General features: G+C 37.6%; 3 protein-coding genes and 1 pseudogene across 3 annotated transcripts; 2 read left to right on the top strand and 2 right to left on the bottom strand.

Moving 5' to 3' along the window:
- Positions 1-4,981: 4,981 nt before the first annotated feature.
- Positions 4,982-5,869, bottom strand: LOC149206959 (ubiquitin-conjugating enzyme E2 35 pseudogene; annotated as a pseudogene).
- A 323-nt stretch (positions 5,870-6,192) lies between these two features.
- Positions 6,193-6,540, top strand: LOC149206958 (histone H2B.1-like). The gene has a single exon (XM_089397875.1). The coding sequence runs from the start codon at positions 6,193-6,195 to the stop codon at positions 6,538-6,540; it is 348 nt and encodes a 115-aa protein (XP_089254001.1).
- A 160-nt stretch (positions 6,541-6,700) lies between these two features.
- LOC149206957 (uncharacterized) lies at positions 6,701-7,876 on the bottom strand. The gene is made up of 2 exons (XM_089397874.1): positions 7,627-7,876; positions 6,701-7,548 (listed from the first exon to the last, which is right to left on the bottom strand). Exons 1-2 carry the CDS (start codon positions 7,874-7,876, stop codon positions 6,701-6,703), a joined length of 1,098 nt encoding a protein of 365 aa, XP_089254000.1.
- A 13,979-nt stretch (positions 7,877-21,855) lies between these two features.
- LOC149206956 (KH domain-containing protein At4g18375-like) lies at positions 21,856-23,466 on the top strand. Its single transcript, XM_089397872.1, has one exon. It carries the CDS (start codon positions 21,856-21,858, stop codon positions 23,464-23,466), a length of 1,611 nt encoding a protein of 536 aa, XP_089253998.1.
- Positions 23,467-26,481: the final 3,015 nt, after the last annotated feature.

The raw sequence follows: 26,481 nt of genomic DNA, 5'->3' as shown, positions 1-26,481 counted from the left end.
AGTTTGGTTGTGCCCTTAAAGAACTTCCCTAGAAGTTCCAAGGGTGCCACACCTAATAGCTTATTTGTGATGTCAAGGGTGCGAGTTTGGTTGTGCCCTTCAAGAACTTCCCTAGAAGTTCCAAGGGTGCCACACCTAATAGTTTATTTGTGATGTCAGGGGTGCCAGTTTGGTTGTGCCCTTCAAGAACTTCCCTAGAAGTTCCAAGGGTGCCACACCTAATAGTTTATTTGTGATGCCAAGGGTGCCAAGTTGGTCGTGCCCTTCAAGAAATTCCCTTGAAGTTCCAAGGGTGCCACACCACTTGCCCTTCAAGCATCCAGTGATTACGAGGGGAAAGTATAGTGCAATGTCATAGACCACTGTCATCTCTTATGTTTCCTGCTATAGTGAGACTAATGGTGTCGGGGATCAAGGAATCTGCCTTGATGCGTGCCCCCCGGTAAAGTCCTGATGAGCGAACCAACTATGGAACCTACCCTCATGGCATCGTGATCTTCAAGGCGAAGGTGTTTCAACCCTTCCAGCCCAAGTCACAGCGGGAGTGCTAGTGGGTGAGATCAGGGACTCTGTCTCACCCCTCCCATGTAGATTCCATCCACTTGTACAACCCCATCACCCATATGTGAGTCATTCGGTCAAGCAACTAATCTGTGCCTGCAACCATTAATATATCATCAGAATATAGTTAAACATATATGGCAGATTCCAAGATCGACTTAGACTTTCACAGATAAAGTAATATAAATTTTCATCAAACCAGGTGTCATCGACATGTCATATGCGAGTGCCTCTGATGGTTTCCTGCCATACTCAATAATCATCAATAACAAGGTTTCTCAATGTTAGTCAATTATCATAATAGCATCATTAACAATTCCTGGTCATTCACATCATTGTCCATTGTAAGTTTGAACTAGAGGAAGTAGGTAACATAGGGGACACATCCCTCATGGCTATCATCAATAATCATCAATGGAAACATACATATTCATTAAGCTATCAACATCATAACATCGTAGAAATATACCTATCCATAAAATTTATCCTCATTATGTTTTTAGTAGAGCGCATACATATTCTTTACTACCCTCATCATAATTTCAAATAGAGACCAACTTAACTATTTAATATTGCAATCATCAGAATACTGATAGATAAGATACATAACCATTCATGCTACCATAATATCATTGGAAAGCATTCTTAAACATCACAACCATGAATATCTCAATCGCTAATAATAGTGTCATGGGTCCAGATCCTCAATCTGAGGTCCTCGAAGAATAGAGTGTCTAAGATAATGTCGTATTAGGGTCAGGAAACTAGAGTGGGCACTACATACACCCCCTCTTAACAATGGACTTCGTCCCGAAGTCCTTAGAACATACAGGAGGGACGGCGACACATAATCTTAGGAACCCTTCCTGAAACTCTTGCCAACCTTCTGGTGGGCAGGTTAAAATTTTCCCAAGGTATCTATAACACGAATTCCGTTATAACTGAAGGACTATATCTGGGGAACATTGCAACCCACTTTTTGTATAAATGTACAAAACATGCATTATATATATTATTAAAATTAATAGTTACAGGAAGCGTCATTCATAAACTTTTCCAACAAAATCATCATAATCAAAATCACAACTATTTAAAGCAACAATTAATAACACCCACCTTCCTTCAAATGACAAATTGACTAATTTAGGAGAAATCTCTCTAGTTTTATTCCTTCAATCATGCAATTGAGATAGCAATAATTTTGTATTAACTCAAATTCATAAGGGATGCCTATGCCTTTTCCATAGGAGGAACTACCCACCTTAAGCTTGGACTTCAATATTTGTAATGGTCAATAATAATTGTGTTAATTACTGTTTGATATTTTCACCTATGACGTAATCCACTTTTGTTTACCATGTTCTAAATCTTCAATTTTGTTAGGAACTACAATTAGTACTTTGAAAATAACATATGCCACTGCTTGCTAGGGGGACATAACAATGCCTACTACCCTTCTTAGAGACTTGATTTACCTTCATGATCCATGTTCTGAAAGTTCAACGTTGTACAACTACCATTTGCACTTTAAAATAAGTGCATACCACTCCTTTCTAGTGGATACCTAAGGGTACACACTATCTAGAGATAAAAAGATGCTAACTACATAGAACGTAATCATCACTTGCAATGAATGAGTAGTCCAAACCTTCATCCCTTCAAACCCAGCTACCCTACTTCCTTTCGCTAGGGTAAGCGAGTGAGGCTATCTGGGGCCTATCTTCATTTAATCCTACTTAATCTAATGATATGTAATACAAGGCTTGCACCAATCATTTAAAAAAATCAGAATTCATCCATAATTGAATCCTCAAAGATAAAAGAGATATCTAGACCAATGTGCATCTCAATAGAAGTTTAAATTTTGAGACAGCATGCCAGAAGAAGAGAGCAGACTAGAATAAAGTTGCATTCCTTACCCAATATATATAAGATATTTCTAATCAGAAATTGAATATATTAGGAATGTAACCTACTTAACAGAACTTCAGATAGAATGGGTGGTCAGAGAATTCAGTCAGATCAGTAAGTTTACCTGGCATAAATGCAGGGCTGTGTCATCAGGAGCTTCTATTGTTAAACGAAGATCCCTTGAACAACCAAATCTGCAGTATTTCCTTTTGTTCATGGTGTATTTATTCCACATTTGGAACCTTGAACCATAACCATGTATCACTTTATTTATCCTCATTCAATAAAGTTAAACATACTACTCAGTACATACCAACAAAATATTTCATAAACATAACTTTTGCGTAGCCTTTCCATGTAACATCACTTCTTGTGTTTGATTAGTCACTGAAAGCAGATCAAAAATATTGATCATCGTTTTTTGTTCACCTCTAAGTGGAAATTTTTTTTTTGCATGGGAGTCTTTGTAATTTTCCAAAAGCTAGTTCCAAGGCTCATTATCATCAGGAAAACTGATATATATTTATTATTACTTCAAAAACAGCACCCATCACACAAAAGAAAATATGTACTAGAAGATGAATATTATAGGGCAACAACTGCTCATAGAAGATTTAAAATCTGTCCAGCAAGTTTAAAATTCAATCTGCAACATTCCACCTGATTTACAGGGCCATTGCATCCGACATTCAGCCTAGATATAACTCAGGTATCACCACATATTAATGACTCTGTAAAATTTAAATACAAAGCTAAAAGCCATTAACGAAATTACCTCTAAACACTATTTAATGAGGCACCAGTATTCCCGTTTGGGAGTATAACATCCCCTCTAAGACTCCCAATGATGTTCCATCCAAAATCTTCTCCAAACATTACTCAATATTTATCAAGAAGACTATTTTTAAATGGCAGCTAAAACATGTTCTGATTGATTAATCCAGGCTATCTGTCAATAGGTTCTCTATTTATCAATATCTAGCATTTAATAAAATTGTGGAAAGAGGAGATAGTTCTCACATACCAAAGCTAAAGAAACTACAAGAGTAATACCTTCAATCAAAAGAAACTTTACAGTTTATTGTATCATATTGGAGGGAAAGGCTAAAGAGAATACTTGGAGATTTTGTCAACACAGACCACAGACATCAACACTGAAATAAGAACAGAAGCAATACTTAGATAAAATCATCAATATACATCAAATATAAAAATGCCTTACAAACTCTGGTTCTCACAATTCCTGCAAAGGGATAAAAGCTAAAGAAAACACACAGACAATAATGAGGCCATCTAGCTTCCTCTTGCAGCAGAATATCTGAAATGAAATGACAAGTCTTGATCTCTACATACAGTCTTCCAAAAAGCAAGACAAGTGTTGTATCTCCTCCCCATATAATGTGAGAAAAATAAGTGTCAAAAACCTTGCACAAAAACGAGCTGTGATTTTCAGTAAAAGAGAGAAGATGAGATAATTGAAATTCTATTAGTGTTCACGAGAAACCAAAATAGTGCAATGAGAATAGTCTTTTAAAAAGCAAGACAAGTGTTATATCTTCTCCCCTTATAATGTGAGAAAAGTAAAAGTCAAAAAAAAGCTTGCACAAAAACTACCTCTGATTTTCAGTAAAAGAGAGAAGATGAGATAAAGTGACCAAAAGAGATCAATGGGACTAAAAAGTACAAACAATTCACAATCATAATGTAGCAGTACCAAGGCAACTCCTAAGTGCCAAAAATAAACAAATGCAAATGAAAATGAAGTAGAAAGTAGGAAGGTGTAAAGCAAGAGAATAAACCATAGCAAAGAGAAAAGAACCACTCAGCACTAGAGGTAGAAATAAGACGTAGAGATGGAAGAACAGCTATTGATGTCATCATCGATAGTTGTGAATGCCCCAATGCACAAAAGCTCTCCTCGCATCCGAGATCAAAGAGAAAGATGTAATATCGGAAGCTTGATCTGGACTAGAAAGCACTCTCACACTGGAATAAACTGGAATAAGTACTTCTCTGTGGCTTCATGTAAGTGGGTCATCTGCAAGATGGCCCACTCATTCAAGGCCTGTTAATTCGCACAAATGCCTTGAAGTGAGCAATGATTAAAATGGTTACTGTATAACGTTGACAAGTATTTAACATATAAAATAAGCCCACTGAGCAATAAGCTAATAAACTCTCATCAACGTGTCCCTTTCCCCATAAGAATAGAATAACTTGAAAGTTGAAAGGTTTTAGTTTGGCCAATTCAGTTTTTGAAAGAAGGAAGAAAAAATAGGTCCAGCAGTGTAAAAACTCGTGACATATTTTCATGGGACACAACATCGACAGAAAACAAGCATTCCAAGGAAAACAGGAAAAGGACAAGAGGGAAATACCACTGGAAACAAACATTTTAACTAACATGAGAAACAAAATCCAATCATCCAAAGTACTACCTCTTCTTCAAATTTGGAACAGTACCCATTGGTAAACTTATTCCAGATTTTGTATTTTAAATACCACACTATAGCGATAACAGATATTCTGCTCTTGTATTCCCTTCCCTCATATCATGTTATAAATATTTGAGCTTCTGCAATGTCAACACTTTGGTTCGCTATGATTTTTTTAATGAAGTAAACAAGCATACAAAACAGCACGGAATTCAAAACCCTTACATGTCTATAGATTGAGCTTGCTAGGTTAGACAGAAAATTTGAATCACTTGTAACTTACACATTAGAACAGTACTATTGAATGAATCGATGTAGAATGTCAGGCCCCACTTGCATACAGCCTTGTCCATTCTTTTGCTGTTTCCACAGCCTCAATTTCATTTGTCTTCTAGTGTTTTGCAATGTTTTCAGAAAGAGGGTCATCTGGATTTGGTGCACTTAACAGTGCTTGTATACTCAGTAAAACTGTTCGAATTTGCAATGCTGGACTCCACTTGTCCTTGAGAATATCAAGGCATATGCGTCCAAGCTTATCAATATTTGGGTGGTAAATCTTTGTCAAAAACGAACCTTTGGTGCTGCCATTGGATACTCCTCAGGCAGAAATAACTCCAACTTGAAAACACCCCCTTCATATGGAGACTGAGATGGACCAAGAATCATCACATTAAAATACCGTAAATTGTCCTCAGATGGAGAAGCACTTATACCAGGTGTTGGTTCAGTAAGCAAGCGTTGAGTTTCCTTTATGATTCTGCGAGGCAAATTACTGTTCGACATAGCTGCAGGGTAGAAGAAAGAAATCCCTTCAAAAGAGAATCGATCTGAACCTTATCGTTCGTTTGAAGCTTGATGGACCAAACCTCAGGCTCTATTTATGAAGAAACCCTCATTCTGTCACAGCAAGAGTGAAACCCAACGATAATAATTAAATGCATAAAATAATGGTAAAATGGTCCAGGAATTCCATATATCTAGATGAAGTGCAGATCTCGGGTTCTCATGAAGTTTCAAACGACTATCACAGGAAAGGATCTCGGATACCACAGTGATGAATTTTTGGAAGTCTGTCCATGGTGCAGTATGTGGATACCTCTGTAATTTAAGTGGATGATCACAATATTTCGGATCTTTGAGATCTTAGTGATCTAGGACATCAGAAGATCTCAGATCACCCATGTTTCGATAAAGACTACAATCAAAGGTTACAAGATCACAATTCCTTGGAGAAGGGAAATTGGATCCGTCTTGAATGTAGATAACTGCTCAGTAAAGCATCTCTATGATTCAATGCGAGAAAAAGCTGCCTAAGGAAAGTGGAGACAAGAAGGGAAAGAAGAGGCATAAGAAGAACATTGAGACCTACAAGATCTATATTTTTAGGGTCTTGAAGCAGGTTCATCCTGATATCGGAATTTCCAGCAAGGCCATGGGAATCATGAACTCCTTCATTAATGATATTTTTGAGAAATTGTCAAGCGAGGTATCGAAGCTCGTCCGCTACAACAAGAAGGCTGCTATTACCTCTCGGGAGATTCAGACTGCCGTAAGGCTTGCTCTTCCAGGGGAGCTCGCGAAGCAAGCTGTTTCAGAGGGTACAAAGGCTGTTACCAAGTTTACCAGTGCTTAAATTTGGTATTTTTCTGTGAATTGAATTTATTGGTGTCTTTTGATGCCACCTATTGTATCGAATTTCAAACAAGCTATTGACTCTCAGAGTTTGATGGAGACATTTGGTGTTGCAGAAATCATATATGACAAGATTTGATAATTGTTTTTTTTTTCTAATGTCATTCACAGATCCTAGCACGGATTATCCTTAAACGACTGATGTAAACTGATTGAAAATTGATTATTGTAGGACTCACCAAAGCACAAGTAGTATTAGGCATAAATACAACCAGCCAAGGAAGAAACCCAAGTGATGTGTACCTGATAGAATTCCTAATACTTCGAGGTGGAGATGAGTCAGCCTTGCAAAAGTACCACTGTGAAATAGTACCACTAATAATGTACACCTGAGCTTCTATCATCGTTCTCAGAGACCATAACATTGTGATGATAGCTAATGCATAGTACGCCGGAACCCATCCGTCCTCTTTCCATAAGCAACACTCCACACCAGTGCTTCCTCCACACGCATACCCAGATTCTTCAACTTTGGGATTAGGTATGATCCTGCCATTTAGGCGTGCAAACACCAAAAAGACTATGATGGGTATATAGTAGACAAAGAGACCAACTATTAAGCTAGGCAAAACCAGCATCAGTCTCATGTTTCTCGCAAGGCCTTCCGAAGTTGTGCCTATGATTCTGATTGTGAGTTCTATATGGTGCCAGTTTATAATAATGATCCAGACAATTATCCCGCATAGTACAAAAATAAAAAGAAGAATGAAATTCCTCAGTGCCAGGCTTATTTCATCCCCGCAATCCTTACTCATAGTGCAAGCCACGAACCAGAAGACATTGATGAAAATAGGAATGAGAACAAAGAAGGGGAGACAGGAATACACTATCTGTTTTGTGTAATGCCTAAGGAGCCAGAGAAGACCAAATAAGAAGGGGATACTCAGAATCAGTGTTATTACAAGTGTCCAAACCATGTCCTTCAAAAGATGCTTGCTGCTCCCAGGCACTACAAGATTTGGGTAATATTCCAATTGTATTACACGAATTGGGTGATAACCCAAATGTTCATATGCTCCATCAAAACCTAATCCTTGATCCCTTATGTTAACACTGAGTGAAGATTTTGTACAAGTGCTGGAATTTGTATCATAGACATAAGAGGAAACATTTCCGTAATTTCTGTTGCGGTGGACAATTGAAAATATTCCAAACGCAAAGGTCGCCAATACCAAAATGACAAATACGATTAGAAAGGGTATGTTCCGGAAATACCTGCGGCCGCTGTTATATCTGATTGGATGGTAGTCTTCCTGCTGAGAAGAAGATATTTCCATCTCTGTCAAGCCAGATTTATTCAGCAGAGGCTCTGAAGATTCAATATAAGAATCCAATGAACCTCATCCCTTGCATGTCTATGCGCTGTGCGATTTTGTCTAAATGCCTGTATGTATATTTTGTGTATGCTATTTTATGTGTTTTGAAAAGAAACCGCAAGAAGAAATTAAAGAGCAATCGTAGCTGCCGTGAAGCAACGCGCGAGGGCAATTTTAAAAATTTCAAAACAGGGTTGTTCGAAAGGGTCTTTTAAAGCGAAGTCGATACATGCATGGGTCCATAGGCCTCAAGGGTTCAACATGGCTCTGATACCAAGTGTGAGGACCATACCCAGACTGTATACATTTTTTTTTTTTTTTTTTTACAGCACATACAACCAAAAAGAAACGCATTGAGATTCAAATTTATTTAGCACACACATTCCTACCACTCATTTCAGGAACATACCATAACATTTTCAAACCTTTAACTAAGATCAATAGTAATGAAATACATATGTACCATTCACCAAAAGGCGAGACTCCGCTTCCTCTGCTGTTGCTGGTATTCCTTTGTAGCTGGTCACCTCCGCGAGTGAATGATGACGCACTTGATCCGAATGCGAAGACTCACCGGTTAACCTCCCAACCTACTCCTTGGGTACTCTTCTTCCCCGCGGACCCCCGAGCTACAATGGGGTTGTACAATGGAGACAAGCACTAGCTGGTAGAGGAGAGCACACCTTGGCTCAAGAGTCCCCTCTCTAAATCCTCTACCTCACCAAACTCACTATAGATCCGTAATCACTACCCTCACAACATCTCATCCATCCAACAATAGGGTTCCAAAAAGTCCCCTCTTCCATGGCTTGCCCCTTCTTTTATAGAAGTCCTCATAGGTGACACTTGTCATGTCATGCATAATTAATTATTTTTATTTTTATTTTTTATAATTCAATAGCTTGATTATTCACCCACCCATGTGTCATTCTCACATCAAGGGTCTCGCAAAATTATTTACTTCAATTTTTATTTAAAACTAATATTTTCCTCCCCTCAACAAGATTCCTATTTCTTCTCCTAGTTGTCTCTTTATTCCCTCCTTTTATTCCTTAATTTGTGTTCATTACTTGAAGTCAATTAATGAGTCAAGATTTTATCCCCAGTCTACTCCCTAATTTAACTCAGGTTATCTCCTAGATGGATATTCTTATGTTGGTTGTTGACACTTGGAGCTTCTCTACATTTCTCTAAATTTAATTTATTATTCTCATTTTAATTCACCTTCCCTTTTTCTTAATTAGGTTTAAATTAGTTTAGGATTAATCTTTATCCTTACCATTATGTTTGTCTTTCCCCTTTTCCTAATTAAACCACATAATCTTCCTAGTATTTTCCAAAATGGGAAGGGTAGAGTTTTTAAGGTACTCTATTTTAATTCTTCCTATGATCCTCCTTATTCCAAGTTTTATTTTTGATTTAATTATATTGGTTTCTAATCATCATTTACCCTTGATGTAAATTTACCTAGTTTTCATTCCTTGCTTATATTTATTTATTATTATTTCTTTTTAATGATTCCAAGGATGCCAAGTTTGGTTGTGCCCTTAAAGAACTTCCCTAGAAGTTCCAAGGGTGCCACACCTAATAGCTTATTTGTGATGTCAAGGGTGCCAGTTTGGTTGTGCCCTTCAAGAACTTCCCTAGAAGTTCCAAGGGTGCCACACCTAATAGTTTATCTGTGATGTCAGGGGTGCCAGTTTGGTTGTGCCCTTCAAGAACTTCCCTAGAAGTTCCAAGGGTGCCACACCTAATAGTTTATTTGTGATGCCAAGGGTGCCAAGTTGGTCGTGCCCTTCAAGAAATTCCCTTGAAGTTCCAAGGGTGCCACACCACTTGCCCTTCAAGCATCTAGTGATTACGAGGGGAAAGTATAGTGCAACGTCATAGACCACTGCCATCTCTTATGTTGCCTGCTATAGTGAGACTAATGGTGTTGGGGATCAAGGAATCTGCCTTGATGCGCGCCCCACGGTAAAGTCCTCATGAGCGAACCAACTTTGGAACCTGCCCTCATGGCATCGTGATCTTCAAGGCGAAGGTGTTTCAACCCTTCCAGCCCAAGTCACGGCGGGAGTGCTAGTGGGTGAGATCAGGGACTCTGTCTCACCCCTCCCATGTAGATTCCATCCACTTGTACAACCCCATCACCCATATGTGAGTCATTCGGTCAAGCAACTAATAGGTGCCTGCAACCATTAATATATCATCAGAATATAGTTAAACATATATGGCAGATTCCAAGATCGACTTAGACTTTCACAGATAAAGTAATATAAATTTTCATCAAACCAGGTGTCATCGACATGTCATATGCGAGTGCCTCTGATGGTTTCCTGCCATACTCAATAATCATCAATAACAAGGTTTCTCAATGTTAGTCAATTATCATAATAGCATCATTAACAATTCCTGGTCATTCACATCATTGTCCATTGTAAGTTTGAACTAGAGGAAGTAGGTAACATAGGGGACACATCCCTCATGGCTATCATCAATAATCATCAATGGAAACATACATATTCATTAAGCTATCAACATCGTAACATCATAGAAATATACCTATCCATAAAATTTATCCTGATTATGTTTTTAGTAGAGCGCATACATATTCTTTACTACCCTCATCATAATTTCAAATAGAGACCAACTTAACTATTTAATATTGCAATCATCAGAATACTGATAGATAAGATACATAACCATTCATGCTACCATAATATCATTGGAAAGCATTCTTAAACATCACAACCATGAATATCTCAATCGCTAATAATAGTGTCATGGGTCCAGATCCTCAATCTGAGGTCCTCGAAGAATAGAGTGTCTAAGATAATGTCGTATTAGGGTCAGGAAACTAGAGTGGGCACTACAATAAGTTCTCATGTGGATGTGTGCTCTTGTCCAATAACATGTTCTTCTTCTCTAGGTAGAGAGTTTGTAGGTGTAGGTTGTGGTGGAGGTTGCATGCCTTAGCCTCTAGCATTTCTGCCCCCATGTCTTTTTCCTCTTCTACCCACGATACTGTCATAAGAAGGAATGTCAAATTCAAGTTAGTCAACGTCAATAATTAAAATATTTAACAAGGCGTAAAAAGAAATCAGTTCATGGTCCTAGTGTGTTGAACCGTGATATAATACCATAGGTAATTCTCATCCATTTAGCTTCAATATACCTAAAAGGTATTTTTTTTAAGGAAAACAATTATTAGCCTAATATTGGAGATATCTCCAAAGTGAGTTAGCTAGAGTTGAGTATATAGTAAAACACTTGAATACATTTTCATAAGATGATCATTATTATCCATCTAGTATATATTATGTATTAGTATTTTTTATCTAGAAGATCCAAATTAATGGTTATAAGTATTCATGAAAGCCACATTAGATATATATTATATGTAATGTTAATATGTCTTAATTAATAGAATTTCTATCTTCAATATTTTGATTCATCTACTTTTCAACATTGAGGGAATAATGGAAATTTTATTAAATATTTGTCTAATTATTATTAACTAGCTATTAAAATTTTTATTTTATTTCTTAGCTCATATCTACTTTTTTAGGTTATCGTCGTCTTCTACTTGTCAATATCTTTTCGAAGCTATATAAATTTTATCAAATTCTAAACTCTAGACACAAAGTTATGGCCCTTGGAAGATTTCCCATTTGGAGCCATATCAATGTCTGTACATATGACAGATGGCTTCATGTGGTAGTACTAACTACATGTAAGAACCACTCTACACTAGCTTACCAATTCATTATCCAGATACAGTATTAATTTACGCTCGTCATGTCTATTAAAAAAAACAGATTCCAAATATCCAACTTTTTGAATTATCACATCATCAATAGTCAATTTCCTAGATATTTAGATTTGGATACTCCCAAAAATATTCTTTCTGAAAAGGTTGGATTTTTAATTTCACTACACCTCCACCACAATGACTACCATCTAGATTCCACCTCAACATTGTCAGCGTCACCTCAACTTTGAAAGTACAATCAAACCTACAAATATTAGGTCTTCAAGATACCCAAAAACATCCATATTTTTAAAAACATAACAAGCCCATTTTTACAAGTTTTTTATTCCTAGACTCCAAGTAACCCCCTTGATAAATGTCACATCAGTCATTGCACCAAATAGTTGCCATGTCATCCTGACACATCCCCATGCCATGTCATCTTGATTTGTCCTCCTTGCCATGTCAACATAACATGTCATTCTACTACATCATTATTACATGTCATCCTTGCAACATCATCACACCATGTCAACACATGCTCACTCAAGTTGTCTAGGGTTACCTATGTGGATTCCACATGTTTACCATGTGATTTATCCCTCTAGCATCTAGATATGGATTTTTCCAAAAAACTAATTTTTATGAAGTTCTGTATTTCCAAACTTCTAAATCCAAAGAACTAAGATCTTTTGGATCCTTTGGATATCTAAATTTTATTAATTGATGAAAAACCCCTACTTGAGGTGAGACACCATATCTTCAAGATATTTGAATTTTGTGGAGTGTCTGTAAAGAATTATGTGAGTTAATGGATTTTGGTAAGAGAGTTCCATATTGAAATTTCAACATTTGGTCTTGTTGAGTGTAAAGGAAAGAAATGGAGAAGTTATGGGATTTTGTTAAACAATAGGAAGATTTCCATTGACTAATGGAAGGGGGAAAATATCAAATTTCACTCTTAAATTCCTTTGCATGAAGTTCCAAGGTTTAATTTCCATTAAACTATTCAATATTTGCAAGGATTTACTTTAATTTTATTCTTTTTCTTTTTTTTTCCTGCTAGGATGGTTATCTGAATACCCATTTAAAAGAATTGCCTGATTTTTTAATAATATGGATTCCTAGACAACAAACTTTGAGTGTCTTGGTTCCAAGGTGTAATGCAAAGTTTAATCTATGAAGTATTTAAAAGTTTGGTGCAGGGTAATCTAGATCACCTAACTTCTGGATCTCTAGATTGATGCCTACAGGAACAAAGACAAATTTCTCTTGTTATGAAAGGGTTTTTCTTTAAGATATTGGGCATGGAAATAAGAAACATAATTAACTATCGGATTTTCCATACAGACATGACCTAGCTAAGAGCCATTATCGAAGGTATTGACAATTAAGATTCAATAAATCATTTATAATTATAGGAATTTGGTTAATAATTCTAATTGGTTTTACCTATAATGTGATTAGAATTTATTGTTTGGTTCTAAAACACTTTGTTATCTTATATCCCAACACAATGAAGTATCTACATCAATTTATCTAATTATAACCAATATACTTAAGTATCAACAGTTATCTTCATTCAACAACAGTAAAATCATGATCTCTTCTAGGAGTGGCAGGTCCCAAGGGAAAGGGGGGGGACCTTCTGTTTGGTCCCAAAAGAAAAATAGAACTAGAATACTTAGAGAGCCTAGGCACAGCCTCCAATGACCATGCTAAAATGTATGCTCCCTTCTAAGGCATTGTCTTGGCTCGAGCTTTACCAGTTAGATTTGTACTTATGATAGGTAACTCTAATAACACCATTTGTCATCTTTCTTTGGGAAAATTTCCTTTGGAAACCATGTTTTGTCATCTTTATACAATAATTTCTTGATCACTCCCTTGGATTCATTGCATTCAAGTCAAACATGTTTTAAAAAACTTGAGCAAGGAAATAGATAAGTTGGAAATTCAATCCTTATCACTCCCTCATAGAACATTAAGAGCCAATGGAATCCTCTAGGAAGCAATTCTACCTTGAAAATATGATGATGAATTAAAAAAATAAAAATAAAAAAATAAAAAATTGCAATAGCTCCAGGTGGTGCAATAGGGAGACACTCAACACAGTGAGCACAAAATCTCTTAAGCCAACTTGGCCCAATCTACCCTAACTAAAGTACCTAATCTTAATCAGGTGACTATATTTGATCATTATAGATGACTAGGAGTTATTACTTATTATAATTTGATTCCAACTAATTGTTAATGTGTTAATGGCATTTTCTATAGATTAGTTATTTTTGCACTTTGGTACTAAAATCGAGGCATAGCCAATCTGGCCATACTAGTGTAATCTTAAAACCTTTTGTTATATTTTCTCTCAAGAACTTATGGATGTATCTCATTTGTGCATCGAAATATTTTTTGCTAATATAATCTACCTTGCTATTGTTAAAAAAAACATGATATTTTCTACATACTGCTTAGAAGAGAAATATCTTAAATAATGAAACCTTTAAAAATATGAATATCTTAAATAATGAAACATTTAAAATAATACCACATTTATCATCATAACCAACCCATATGATATGTCATTATTATAGATAAATCAAATAATCATTAACCCATTGTTGCCATTAGATGCCCACAAATCACATTAAGAAAAAACCATCTATGCATAAATAAATATGACATAAAATATAAATATGTCACATGTGTCAAAAATGAGAATGTGTCAAATCACATTATAGATAAATCAAATAATCATTAACCCATTGTTGCCATTAGATGCCCACAAATCACATTAAGAAAAAACCATCTATGCATAAATAAATATGACATAAAATATAAATATGTCACATGTGTAAAAAATGAGCCATTTTTATCTACACCATCAAAAAAAAAATCAATAGTCCTCAATATATGAAGATTACTCACCATGTCCGAAAAAAGTAACAAAATTCTCTATCTAAATAGCTAGAGATAATGGTTTCTCAGTCCCTGGGAACGCCATATCTGTTGCACATTGATTTTCCGCCTGCCCGTTCCAATCCCAACCCTTCCAAGCCCAGTTTGTCATTCACCTCACTCTTTATTTCCTCTCTGGGCCTTGACTACCCTCCCCTTTCTCGAGCTATGGTTCACCTTCTTGCTATTTTCATCCCGCCCTCCCCCTCATTTGACTCTCTGCCACCGGTTTCATCGCCCTATCTGCCCTCCTCTACCCTCACCACTTTGGTAGGGTTTGTTTCTGCAACAAATTTCTCTCCTCTCTAGCCAAATTCCCCCCCTTTCCCTCACACCGTGATGGTGTCCAGTCCATCTACCTCCCCATTTGGATGCTTCGACACACCGAAAGTAAACCCTCGTCCAGTAACCCTTTATCTCAGCAAGACATTCTGGGTACACAGGACCACACAAAATCACCTCGCTCTAGTAAAGACAAGAAATTGAAGTGTGTCAAAGCTTGTTACAGGAGTAAGGATCTGTCCCTCAGTTTCGGTGACGGGGTGCAAATGAGGGAAGTTATGGATACGAAAAACAAGGTTTTAGTTGGCAGAGTCAGAGGTAGAGTGTATTCAATTGCCCGTTTGCGCCTTTGTGTCATGGAAATTTGGGGGAATATCTTCAAGGACCTTCCAACTGTTACTACCCTATCTTGGGGATGGTTCACACTCAATTTTCAAAGGGAGGAATATACCTCTTGGGTACTCTTGTAGTATTGGCATATCGAGATGGATCCTGTATTTCTCAAGAGATGGAGCCCATTATTCGATCTTGAGCGGGAACAATTAGGTGCAAGACCGCTTTGGGTCAGGCTACCTGGGCTACCCCTCCACTTCTGATCCGAGGATATCTTCACTTGCATTGGGAATGTGCTTGACACCTTCCTAGATTGTGACAATTCTTATGCTAACTTAGGCAATAAATCAATGGCTCGCATTTTGGTATACCTGGATACTAGAGAGGGTTTGGAGGAAAAGATTACATTACATTGGAAAAGATTCATGTGTATACAAATTCTGGACTATGAGGGGGTGCCTTTCAGATGCAGAGGGTGTCATAAGGTTGGTCATCTTTATAAAGAATTCCCTCTGGTTTTCTATGTTGCCTCACCCTCCAAAGTCATAGGTGATGTTGTTCCTGCTGCACCTTCATCTGCTGAAGGCCAGACACCTCGGTCACAGGGTCTTAAGACAACAGAGTGCGGATCAACTCAGGTGCCATCTTTGGCCTCTTCCCGACCTCCCTCTCCACTTATCACGAGATCCAGGGCGGAAGTTGCGGTTGCTCGCTCATCGGGTACTCCTCCTCCCCTCTGCTCTATATCTTCTATTTCTTTAATTTGTTCAGCACAACACTTGCATGTTACATATGCATCCATACCTTACATTTCTTCATCTGCTATTACTTGTCCATTGGAGCTCCACCATCCATCTATCTCAACCACTCTACCATCTATTCTTGGGTTAGCTTACACATCCTCATCCCTAGATCTTTCAACCACCTCTAGACATTCACACATACAATCTTTGATCCCGAGTATCACACCCTCCTGAGCATGTCGATATTGGGTTGATCTCCCCTCCTAAAATTTCCAAGAGCACCAGGGGTTGGCACTCTTTCATTTCAAAATAAATCATGCAGGCTAGGGTGGAAGTGGCTCATGGCAGACAATCCACACTTGACAATGTAATTAGAGCATCGAACACCCTCCCACAGTCCCCCCCATGAAGTGAATCTCCTTTAATTGCAGAGGGCTAGCTAGCCCTCCTAAAAAACTAGTTGTCATAAAACTTTTAAACTCTGAGCCTATTGATATCATTTTCCTTCAAGAAACCATTGGCATGGCTGATCATGTTATCCTTGTCATGCAATCTCTGAAGTCGAGTTGGACTTTCCATGCACTTGATGTCATTGGTAGATCTGGGGGCATTTCCCTGGGCATTAATCCTTGCACTATCAAAATCAGTGCTTCTTGGGGAGGTTAGTTTCATTGGTATGGACATTTTCTCCTCGAAACTAGGCATGGACTTCAGAATTATCAGTGTATATGCTCCCTATCATAATAGAGCTAAGTTTTGGAACCATCTCCTCAACTTATCCCTTGCCAACTCCGACCAATCGTATTCTGGGTGGGGATCTGAATTTCTCTATTGGATATGGGGAATCTTGGGGGAGAAATTCCCAACTAGATCCTCTATCGGACACTATGGAACACCTATTGGAGCAACACCATCTGATTGATATACCCATGAATAAATTTCAACCTACCTGGCGCAACAAAAGAACTGGAGATGCATCACTGGTCAGGCGTTTGGATCGTTTCCTCATCAAGGAACATTTGGTAAGATCCCTGACTAATTATAGATAGTGGATGGGATCTAGTGGCATATCTGATCACTCACCTATTTTCCTTGAGCTGTCGGGCCCCTTCCAGAAGCCTAGGTCTCCTTTTAAATTCAATTCTACTTGGCTGAAGGACCCTAATTACATCAATTTGGTTAATGATTATTGGCGTTCTCATCCACCTGCTCAGGGGAGAACCATTACATAAGGATTATGTCACAATCTCCTTGAGATAAAGAGCTTATCTATCAAATGGGCTAAGGATAAGAGAGACCAGGATGATCAAACCCTCAGCAACATTGAGACCAAGCTGGTTGATCTCTTGGATGAGCAGGATCGAGGGTTTACATCTGATGAAGCAAAAACAATTCTCATTGATTTGGAGACTCAAAGATCCAAGATCCTCAAAGATCGGGAGGAAACTTGGCGCCTTAGGAGTCGGGCTATTTGGTTACAGGATGGAGATGATAATACCAAATTTTTTCATAATTATGCGAAGGGGAGAAGGGCCAGCAACACTATTTGTAAAATGCCAACTGAGGATGGCCATTCCACCCAATCTTTTCACCAATTGGCACATTTGGGCAATTCACATTTTCAGAGACTCTTTCAGGCCCCCCCAAGTGCCACTCTTGCCAAAATTGTTCAAATCATCGGGCTCTTCCCTCAGTTTATTGGCCCATATGAGGTAGAGGATATCACAAAACCTGTTACTATGGGGGAATTGGAAAGTACATTAAAATGGTTCAAAAAGGACAAAATCCTGGGATCGGATGACTGGCCTGTTGAATTTTACTTATCCTTTTTTTATACCATTGGACAAGACCTTCTAAAGGTGGTGGAGGATTGTAGGCTATCTAGACGCATGTATGAGGCCACCAACTCTACCTTCATCGCACTCATTCCCAAATTGGACTCTCCCCTTTCATTCAATGATTTTAGACCTATATCTCTTTGCAATTGCCTCTACAAGATCATTGCCAAGATTATTGTTAACCACCTTAAGCCTATTTTATCTAATCATATCTCACCTGAACAATTTGCATTCTTGCATAACCAACAAATTCATGAGGCTATTGGCACCGCAGGAGGCCCTCCATTTCATTAAGATCAAGCAGCTCAAAGGTGTCATCCTCAAAATCAATCTTTCCAAGGCCTTTGATTGGGTTAGATGGCTTTACTTAAGAATGCTTCTCACCCATTTAGGCTTCCCACTCTCATTCATCAGACAGATCATGTGCTGCATCACTACCGTATCATTCAGTTTCCTGATCAACGGCTCTACCTCCAACTTTTTTCATGTTGAACACGACCTCAAGAAGGGTTTCCTCTTTCCCCACTCCTCTTTCTCCTTAACATGGAAGGACTTAGTAGATTAATATCCCTGGCTAAAAGGGAGGGGAGATTACAGGGTCTCAAAATTATTGACCAGTGCACTCTAACCCACCTCCTTTTTGTTGATGACATGCTTATATTTCTCAATGGAGGCATTCGAGATACCATTGTTTTCTATGAAATTTTGCTACTTTTTTCATCTACCACTGGTATGGAACCTAACAGGTTGAAATCCACTATCACACTCTCATCTTGCACTCCATACGAAGCTCAGAATCCACTACAAAAATTCCCATTTCAGAGCCTTCGATTGGAAGATGGGCTCAAATATCTTGGGTTTTGTATCAAACCCCATTGTTACAAAATTGTGAACTGGATATGGATTGTGGCCAAGGTTGAAAAGAGATTACACAACTGGAACCACAAGGTTTTATCCAGAGCAAGCCGATTAGTTCTTATTAAATCGGTCTTGGAGGCTACCCCGGTGTATTGGATGTCTTTGGCATGGATTCCCAAAGGAATTCTTTCTCAGATACAAAAACTTTGCTGCAGATTCCTTTGGAATGGATACAAGGAAGGGAAACCATCTGCTTGGGTGGGATGGAAACACATTGCAATCCCAAAGAAATGGGGAGTATGGGGCTTAAAATACCTACCCACTTTCTCTCATGCACTTGCCGCAAAGATGGGATGGCTTATTCTTACCTCTCACGGCCTTTGGACCGAGGTGGTACACTATAAATATATATGGCCTTACCAGCTTATGGATTGGATATGCCTTCCTACATGGCATCTGGTATATCTATGATCTGGCGAGTTGTCTTACATACTCTGCCCACTATCAGAAATGGACTTACTTGGCGTATTAGAGATGGCTCATTTGTGCATGTTAGCATAGGCCCCTAGACTGGATGTGGCAACATGGACTGACTTCCTCTCGACCTCATTCAATTTCTCAAGAAGAGAGATATCCTCATGATCACAAAACTTTTTGATTCAGAGAACACTTCCACATTTTTACAAGCATGGAGATCGACAGACCTATTAGGTATACCTATATAGTGGCATCAGGCGTGGGCAGGATATATCACTGTGCTATCAGAATCTCATGTTCGCATTAAGGAGGGTGTTGATGAACTTATTTGGGCCCCTGCTGGGCATGGTGCATACACTCCTAAAGAAGGTTATCCTATCATACATGTTGCCCATATGCCGCCTACACTTATGGATTGGTGGTGAAAACTTTGGAAGCTCAAAGCTCCTCCCCAAACCAAATTGTTTTAGTGCAATGTTTAATGAACAAAAAACCAACCAGGGGTAATCTAATGAAAATATCATTTTTTGCCCCCTCTTGGTGCGTACTATGTCATTAAGCAGAGGAAACAAATGATCACCTCTTTCTCCATTTGCCTACGGTGATCTATATATGGGAACAAGTTCTATCAACATTGTCCATTTCCATCAGATGGCACAGACAAAATACTTTGGAGGCCTGGAATCATTGGAGGGAGGGGTCCTCGAACCAGAAAATTCACTACCTTCCTCTGATTATTTGTTGGACCATCTAGCTGAATAGAAATGACTTCATCTTTAGAGATAGAGTGGCTCGTTGGCCATCATCTATTGCCCAGATTATTAATGCCTATCATGACATTCCAAAAGATGATCCCTCACCTCTCGACCGTGTTGTGACACCAAAAGTCATTGACCATAATCTCTCTTGGGAATACTTTGATGGTGTTGCACAAGAACAAGGATGTAGGGGGGGGTATATTATTGCATAAATATGACAATCATTATTTCCGAATCCAGATGGGCTTGGGGATTGGCACTAACAATTATGAAAAATTGATCTCTCTTAGACATCTCCTCCATTTTGCACTCGCACATGAATGCAGGCATATTCAGATATTTGGAGACTCTAAAATCATCATAAATTGGTTCAATAACTCATCTGCATGTCATATGCACTCACTCATAAACATATTGGATGATGTCATGCTCTTAAAAGCACAATTTACTTATATTTCTTGTCATCGTATTTACAAGGAGCGTAATATGGTTTCCGACCAGCTTTCCAAGGTGGCCACGGTCCAGCCCAGGGGATTGTGGATAGTATAGGAGCAACAGGGAGCTGATCACTTCCAATATTATCATCGGCCTTATATAGATCAGTTCTACCAGTGGGCCAATAGGCACTAATTTTTGCAATATATAGTAGTGATTTCTATCATAACTTGGTTTATATTTTGTATATATTTTTTCCATGAATAGCTACTGTATACCCTGCATGATAATTTTGTACAGACTTATAATTTTTGATGGCTATGACCAACTTACAGCATATGCCATACATGCATCTACAACATGTAATTTTCTAAATTAATAGAAAATTGTGATTTTTCCCCGGGGGAAAAAAGAGACAATATGTAAAAGCTAAACAAAATCAAACATAAGACCTTGATGATGTAATTCCTAAACAAGAAGAGGAAGAAATTTGAGAACACTATAAGCGAGTGGCAACCTTAGGGTACGTATCAACAAACAAAATCTCTAATCTCATGGTTACTATTAGGCCCAACCATTCAGCGTGCCCCACTTCATCCATCCACAACTTGGCTTCTTCATCATACCGACTTGTTCAGATGTAGGGGCAATCGCTGGTGAATGAGGAGTCGTTCAACACTTGTAAGGGCACTTGCTGGTGAATGAGGAGTCGTTCAACACCTACAAGGGCACTCACTAGTGAATGAGGAGTTGTTCCAGCTGTGCTTCCTGTTACAAAGGCATCTATTCACGCGAAAGAGGGGCTCTGCCTTAACATTACAGTGTAATAACTATTTTTTGACTACTTATTAATTAATCATTAATTTTATGTTTTTGGGTAATTTTTCAATGCTTTATTCTTAACTATTTTATTAAAATTTAATAGCGGACCATGGTTAATCGTCTAACAATAAATGAAAATGACTATAAACAATAATATAGAATAGCAATTAGGGAAGTTCTCCCAAGAAAAATGTCTTATGTAATTATTATTAATTGTGTAATTATTATTAAAAATTAAATTAAAATTTTAAAACCAGTGAAGAAACCACAACCATACTAAATAATTTTAAATTTTTAAATTTAAATTATTTACTTAAGTGGAAAAATTATCTACAAAATTTTAAAATAATAATAACCATCACATGGAGAATGTTTTCTCGTTCCTCTTCTTTCACTTATATTAATATTGATATAAGAATATGAAAATATGATACTATTATTGAAGTGGAAACCTAACCCACACACGTCGGTCTTAAGACGAGGGTACCGTGTGAACAAGTTGTCGGCCTTAATAAGCCCTAACGCATGTCATATAAAAGGGGGCAATCCAGTGGCCTTGACGGGAGGGTGTGGGAGACTCAAGAAGACAGGTAGGATTCAAGTACACGAACTTCTTCTCGTGGCTCAGCGTTTTTCCTTAAAAGAGGGAGAGTTTTTATTTGTGAAAGTGAAAGGATTGCCTGCAATGGACGGGTTTTACTCTGCCATTGGAAAGCGAGCACGCAGGGAAAATGAGGTTCCAGAGAACAATGACTCTGGAAATAAGAGGCGGAACTCTGGCACTGGTAGAGAGCGAACTCTGCCTGGCGCTGACAGTACTGTGTATCGCATACTATGCCCTGTTAATGTGGTAGGAAGTGTTATAGGAAAGGCGGGTAAAGTTATAAAATCTGTGAGTCGAGAGACGCGTTCGAAGATCAAAGTTATAGATGCTGTTCCAGGCGTTGATGATCGCGTGATAGTAATCTTCAGCTCACCGTCAGGCAACGACAAGGAGAAGGATTGCAATGAGAATGAAGTTGAAGTTGAACCCGTACTGTGTCCTGCTCAGGATGCTCTTCTTAGAGTGCATTCTGTTATTGTTCAACAATCTTCTTCTGCTAGAGATAATGACGCCGACGACAAAAAGAGACAACACAATGCTCGGTTGCTGGCTGCTAACAGCCAGATTGGAGGTTTGATTGGAAAAGGTGGAAATAACATTCAAAAATTGAGGAGCGAATCCGGGGCACAAATTCAGATACGGCCAAAAGATGAGTTGCCAGGCTGTGCTTTTAGTTTTGGTGAAGTCGTTGTCATATCTGGAGATGCAACCGCTGTCAAGAAAGCACTGTATGCAGTTTCAGCTTTTCTGTATAAACACCCACCTAAGGAGCAAATTCCTTGGACTGATATTTTATCTGCAACGAACCCAACTTCACTCCTTCCTTCTGGTGTGCCCGCATTATTTACTCCGCCAAATTATGTTCCACAACGAGATTCACTGTTTGCTCATCACAGTTCAGGTGCTCCAAGAGTAAATGGTACTTATGCCTCCGGCCATTTACCAGCACTGGGAGGATATGGAAGTGAAGCTCGAAGTTCAATATGGCCTCTTACTTATAACCCTGCTCTTCCCATTGCTCCAAAATCTGGGAATTCTGCTGTTGAGAAAAGTCCGGAGGAGTTTTGTATTCGAATAGTATGCCCAAATGATAAAATTGGAGGTGTGATTGGTAAGGGCGGCAATATCATCAAAAGCATGAGGAAAGATACAGGAGCAAGTATTAAGGTTGAAGACGCACAATCAGATTCAGATGAACGTGTAATTGTGGTTTCTTCAACAGAGTTGGCTAATGATGGTGTTTCACCTACGCTTGAGGCAGTCCTCCAATTGCAAGGAAAGACTAGTGGAAGCACTAGTGACAATGACAATGATGAAGGTGGCATTTGTACAAGGCTTCTTGTTCCGTCAAAGCACATTGGTTGCCTTCTTGGCAAAGGTGGCAACATCATCAGTGAGATGCGGAAGCACACTGGAGCAAATATTCGCATATTTCGCAAAGAGGAGCGACCAAAATGTGCCTCCCAAAATGAGGAGCTCGTTCAGGTTACTGGAGAACCGAGTGTAGCTAGAGATGCCCTCATCCAAATTACAAAAAGGCTGAGGGGAAATATTTTCAAAAATTTGGATGGTGCCACCAATACCTACACCCACACAATGCCTAATTTGTCAAGTTTATTTGTGCCCAGTGCCATCCCTCTTTCATCATCAAGTTATGGCACAAGGCAATATGATCTAGGATTGTCAACGTAGATTAGGTGCTCCAGTCATTTTTAAATATATGATGGTTAAATTTGAGTTTGCTTAATTTATTTCATTTATATTTATTAAGGTTAAGGAAACAAATTAAGAAAATTTATAACAGTCTGCACATAACATGAGTTAGCAACATCACTATAAGTACATCAACAATAACAAAAATATGTTTTTCTTTTGTTACTTACCCAATGACTTATGCCAAATGACATGGACCCCACCACATGGCTCCACTATAATTTTAGACCATGGAAACACCAATTCCATTTGCACTTTTACATAGCATCAATAATATTTCAAAAACAGTTTAATGTTCAGACTTTTTATGATAAATTGCAACTAGTCTTTTATCACATTGGGTAGCATTACTATGCTTTTATCTTGATTTCAAATGTTAGATATGCATTAGTCATGCATGAGTAAATTTTAAAATACCTTCATTTTTCCTGCCATTCTCATGGCAGCTACATTCTTGTTTATTTTGTCCAAGAAGATTTAGTTATGCCCATCTTGGGTTTCATTTCTATTCTCCTTTGGCGCAAAACCATGAGTTCACATTGCAAAAAAAAATTGGCCGTTTGTCATTTAGAATTGCAAGTTATTTATGAGGGTTATATGCAGTTTTCTTCTATGTAGAATTGTGGGGTTTCTTCCCTCTTGCACTCATATGCATATTGACACAAATAGAAAAAATTAGATTTAGAGTTTTCTCTTCATAGTTACAGATACACCACTCGAACATAATCTTTTGTTTTTTACTAAGTTGGTCCAAGAACCTAATTTATGTTTACCTATTTATCCCTTGGAATTAACCCATATCAGTTTTCAGTTAACTACCATCAATTAATCAACTCTCCTGATTATTTTGATTTTAGGTTAGCTTAACCCTTTTCCTTATGGATAAAAATATAAGTAAATTAGTTAGTGAAATTTCATTGAGTAAAGTATACTAATATGTAAGCTTCTACAAATTTCATGATCATTCCATCAATCATTCCAACAATGAACCTATACATGTACACACATGCACATATACCCATGACTCAACACTTTACACATTATCACATAGAGTCTGGAGACTACTCTATCTCTATTCACGTGAGTCAAACCATGCAACCTCCTATGCTTTTCAATGATCACAATATAAAAGTCCTACTCATTAGGAATTCCTTTTGTTCAATATGTTCTTCTATACATGCCATCTAAAGCAGTCATATTCCTATTATGATGACCACTCTTGATAACCATATCAAACATAAGGGAAATTATATATGTATTCTGCATTATTATGTTTGCAACATATACGCAATTTAAGTCGAGGTTAAGGGAAATCCCTTAAACATTTTTTTTATTATTCACTATATCCATGGACTCAACCAGCCCTCTAGGTTGTCACGTTATTGTTTCCACTCTGAATTTTAGCCTCAGTCGATTCCACCTAATCCAAGGTTGTGTAATGCTATCATCACACAAATATATATTTTTTATTCTATGTCTATGTGCTTTCATGCTTTTTTTTGTCCCCGGGTGCAACCAACATACTATTATCGCTCTTACGCTTTAATTAGAGAGTCACAAAATGTTCCTTTATTTTGTTATCTCAATAAATGATATTCACATTTTTTCCCGGCACACCAACACTATGTGGATATGATAGGGATTTTTAAACTGGTTTTTCTTTTGTATCACACATTTACCTAGTACTACACGCCTCTTTTTCCTTGAAAGGGTCACTCGTCATTCCTATGCCATCATTCTTTAGATTGTTTTGATATCTGGAACTAAAATTTTAGATTACAAGTACGTTGATTCCTAAAATTCCTCAATCAAGAAGGCCACACAAGATTTCCTTTGAAAATATTCATTCATATATAGAGAGAGGGGGCATATGGTTAGTTCTTCCACTGTCTTATCAATCTAAAAAACCAAAGGTGTTTATGATAGACATGGAAGTTGACTCACAGTTATAAGTTGCAACATTTAACATGTTCTTACTTGAGATGTGTTTTAATTATATATTTATCCTATAATGATGACATTTGGTTTATCATGTTCACTTGTAACATATATTAACATTAGGTACCTCCAATTTTTTTATTATACTCTATTCTACATAATGTAGGATTTGTTTTCGCCCTCTTTGCAACACTTTTCCACAAATATTTACATCCTTATGCAACATCTTGCATCCATTTTATTATATATTTATACCCTCAAATCAGAGTATTCGTAGTGAAGGTTCCCATCCTTCGTAGTATTTTTGGTGTATTAATGCTTTTAATAGGACACCTGCATATACAAGCAAAAAATCGTAATTATTATTTAACTTGCATACCATACATCTATCAATGTCTACCTTAGGGCTCACAATACTTCATTGACCAACAATATAGTACCATTCTAGTTCTATTGTATCCTTAAGATTAAAACATTGTATCCTTGAGATTAAAACACCGATTATTGTATACATACTTACATATAAATTTTATAGGATAGGTCCAAATTTTCAACTTTTTTTGTGCCGGGTTTCATGTACATATTAACTTTTAACATGAGCGGGTTATTATCATTATTTTTTATTATAGACAACATCCTCCCTTAATTCCTATCCATAGTTTTAATCTATACTCTAATATTTTCCACGTCGTTTTTTATCCCTCTTAATTGTCACGTGCATAAATATTTTAAGCATCACTTATATTTGATCGTGTGAGTATTGGAATTTTCTAAATTTTTTGCATTGATATCTATAGAGTCCATTTTTGCAATTTCTATAAGAAATTTTATTTTGTACTTCCATTTCTACTTCTCTTTACCTCATTGATACTTGTCACTTCTATGCATAGTTTTTGGACTTAACCTCTAGGGAAACACCTCTCTTAGGTAAATTTTTTCTTTCCTCCAGTACTTTCGCTCCATGTTCCAGAGTTATGTTGGTACGAGCATAATAACTTAGAATGATTCATTTATTATTAACCAATTACGTCCTATTTTTCTTTGCTTCCATATGGA

The sequence above is a fragment of the Pinus tabuliformis genome, chromosome 1_2 (assembly GCF_031772625.1).
Source record: "Pinus tabuliformis cultivar Carrire ecotype Pingquan chromosome 1_2, CPIR1, whole genome shotgun sequence".
Classification (NCBI taxonomy): Eukaryota; Viridiplantae; Streptophyta; class Pinopsida; order Pinales; family Pinaceae; genus Pinus; species Pinus tabuliformis.
Note: the sequence above shows the minus strand (reverse complement) of the source record. Positions and strands in the feature narration are given on the sequence as shown.

Excerpts from the sequence above, each read along its gene's own strand:
- LOC149206958 (XM_089397875.1), top strand. The coding sequence starts at position 6,193 with ATGATTCAATGCGAGAAAAAGCTGCCTAAGGAAAGTGGAGACAAGAAG.
- LOC149206956 (XM_089397872.1), top strand. The coding sequence starts at position 21,856 with ATGGACGGGTTTTACTCTGCCATTGGAAAGCGAGCACGCAGGGAAAAT.
- LOC149206957 (XM_089397874.1), bottom strand. The coding sequence starts at position 7,876 with ATGGAAATATCTTCTTCTCAGCAGGAAGACTACCATCCAATCAGATAT. Across the intron at positions 7,549-7,626 it reads CATAAGGGATCAAGGATTAG|TGCCTGGGAGCAGCAAGCAT; the intron begins GTTTTGATGGAG and ends CAAATCTTGTAG.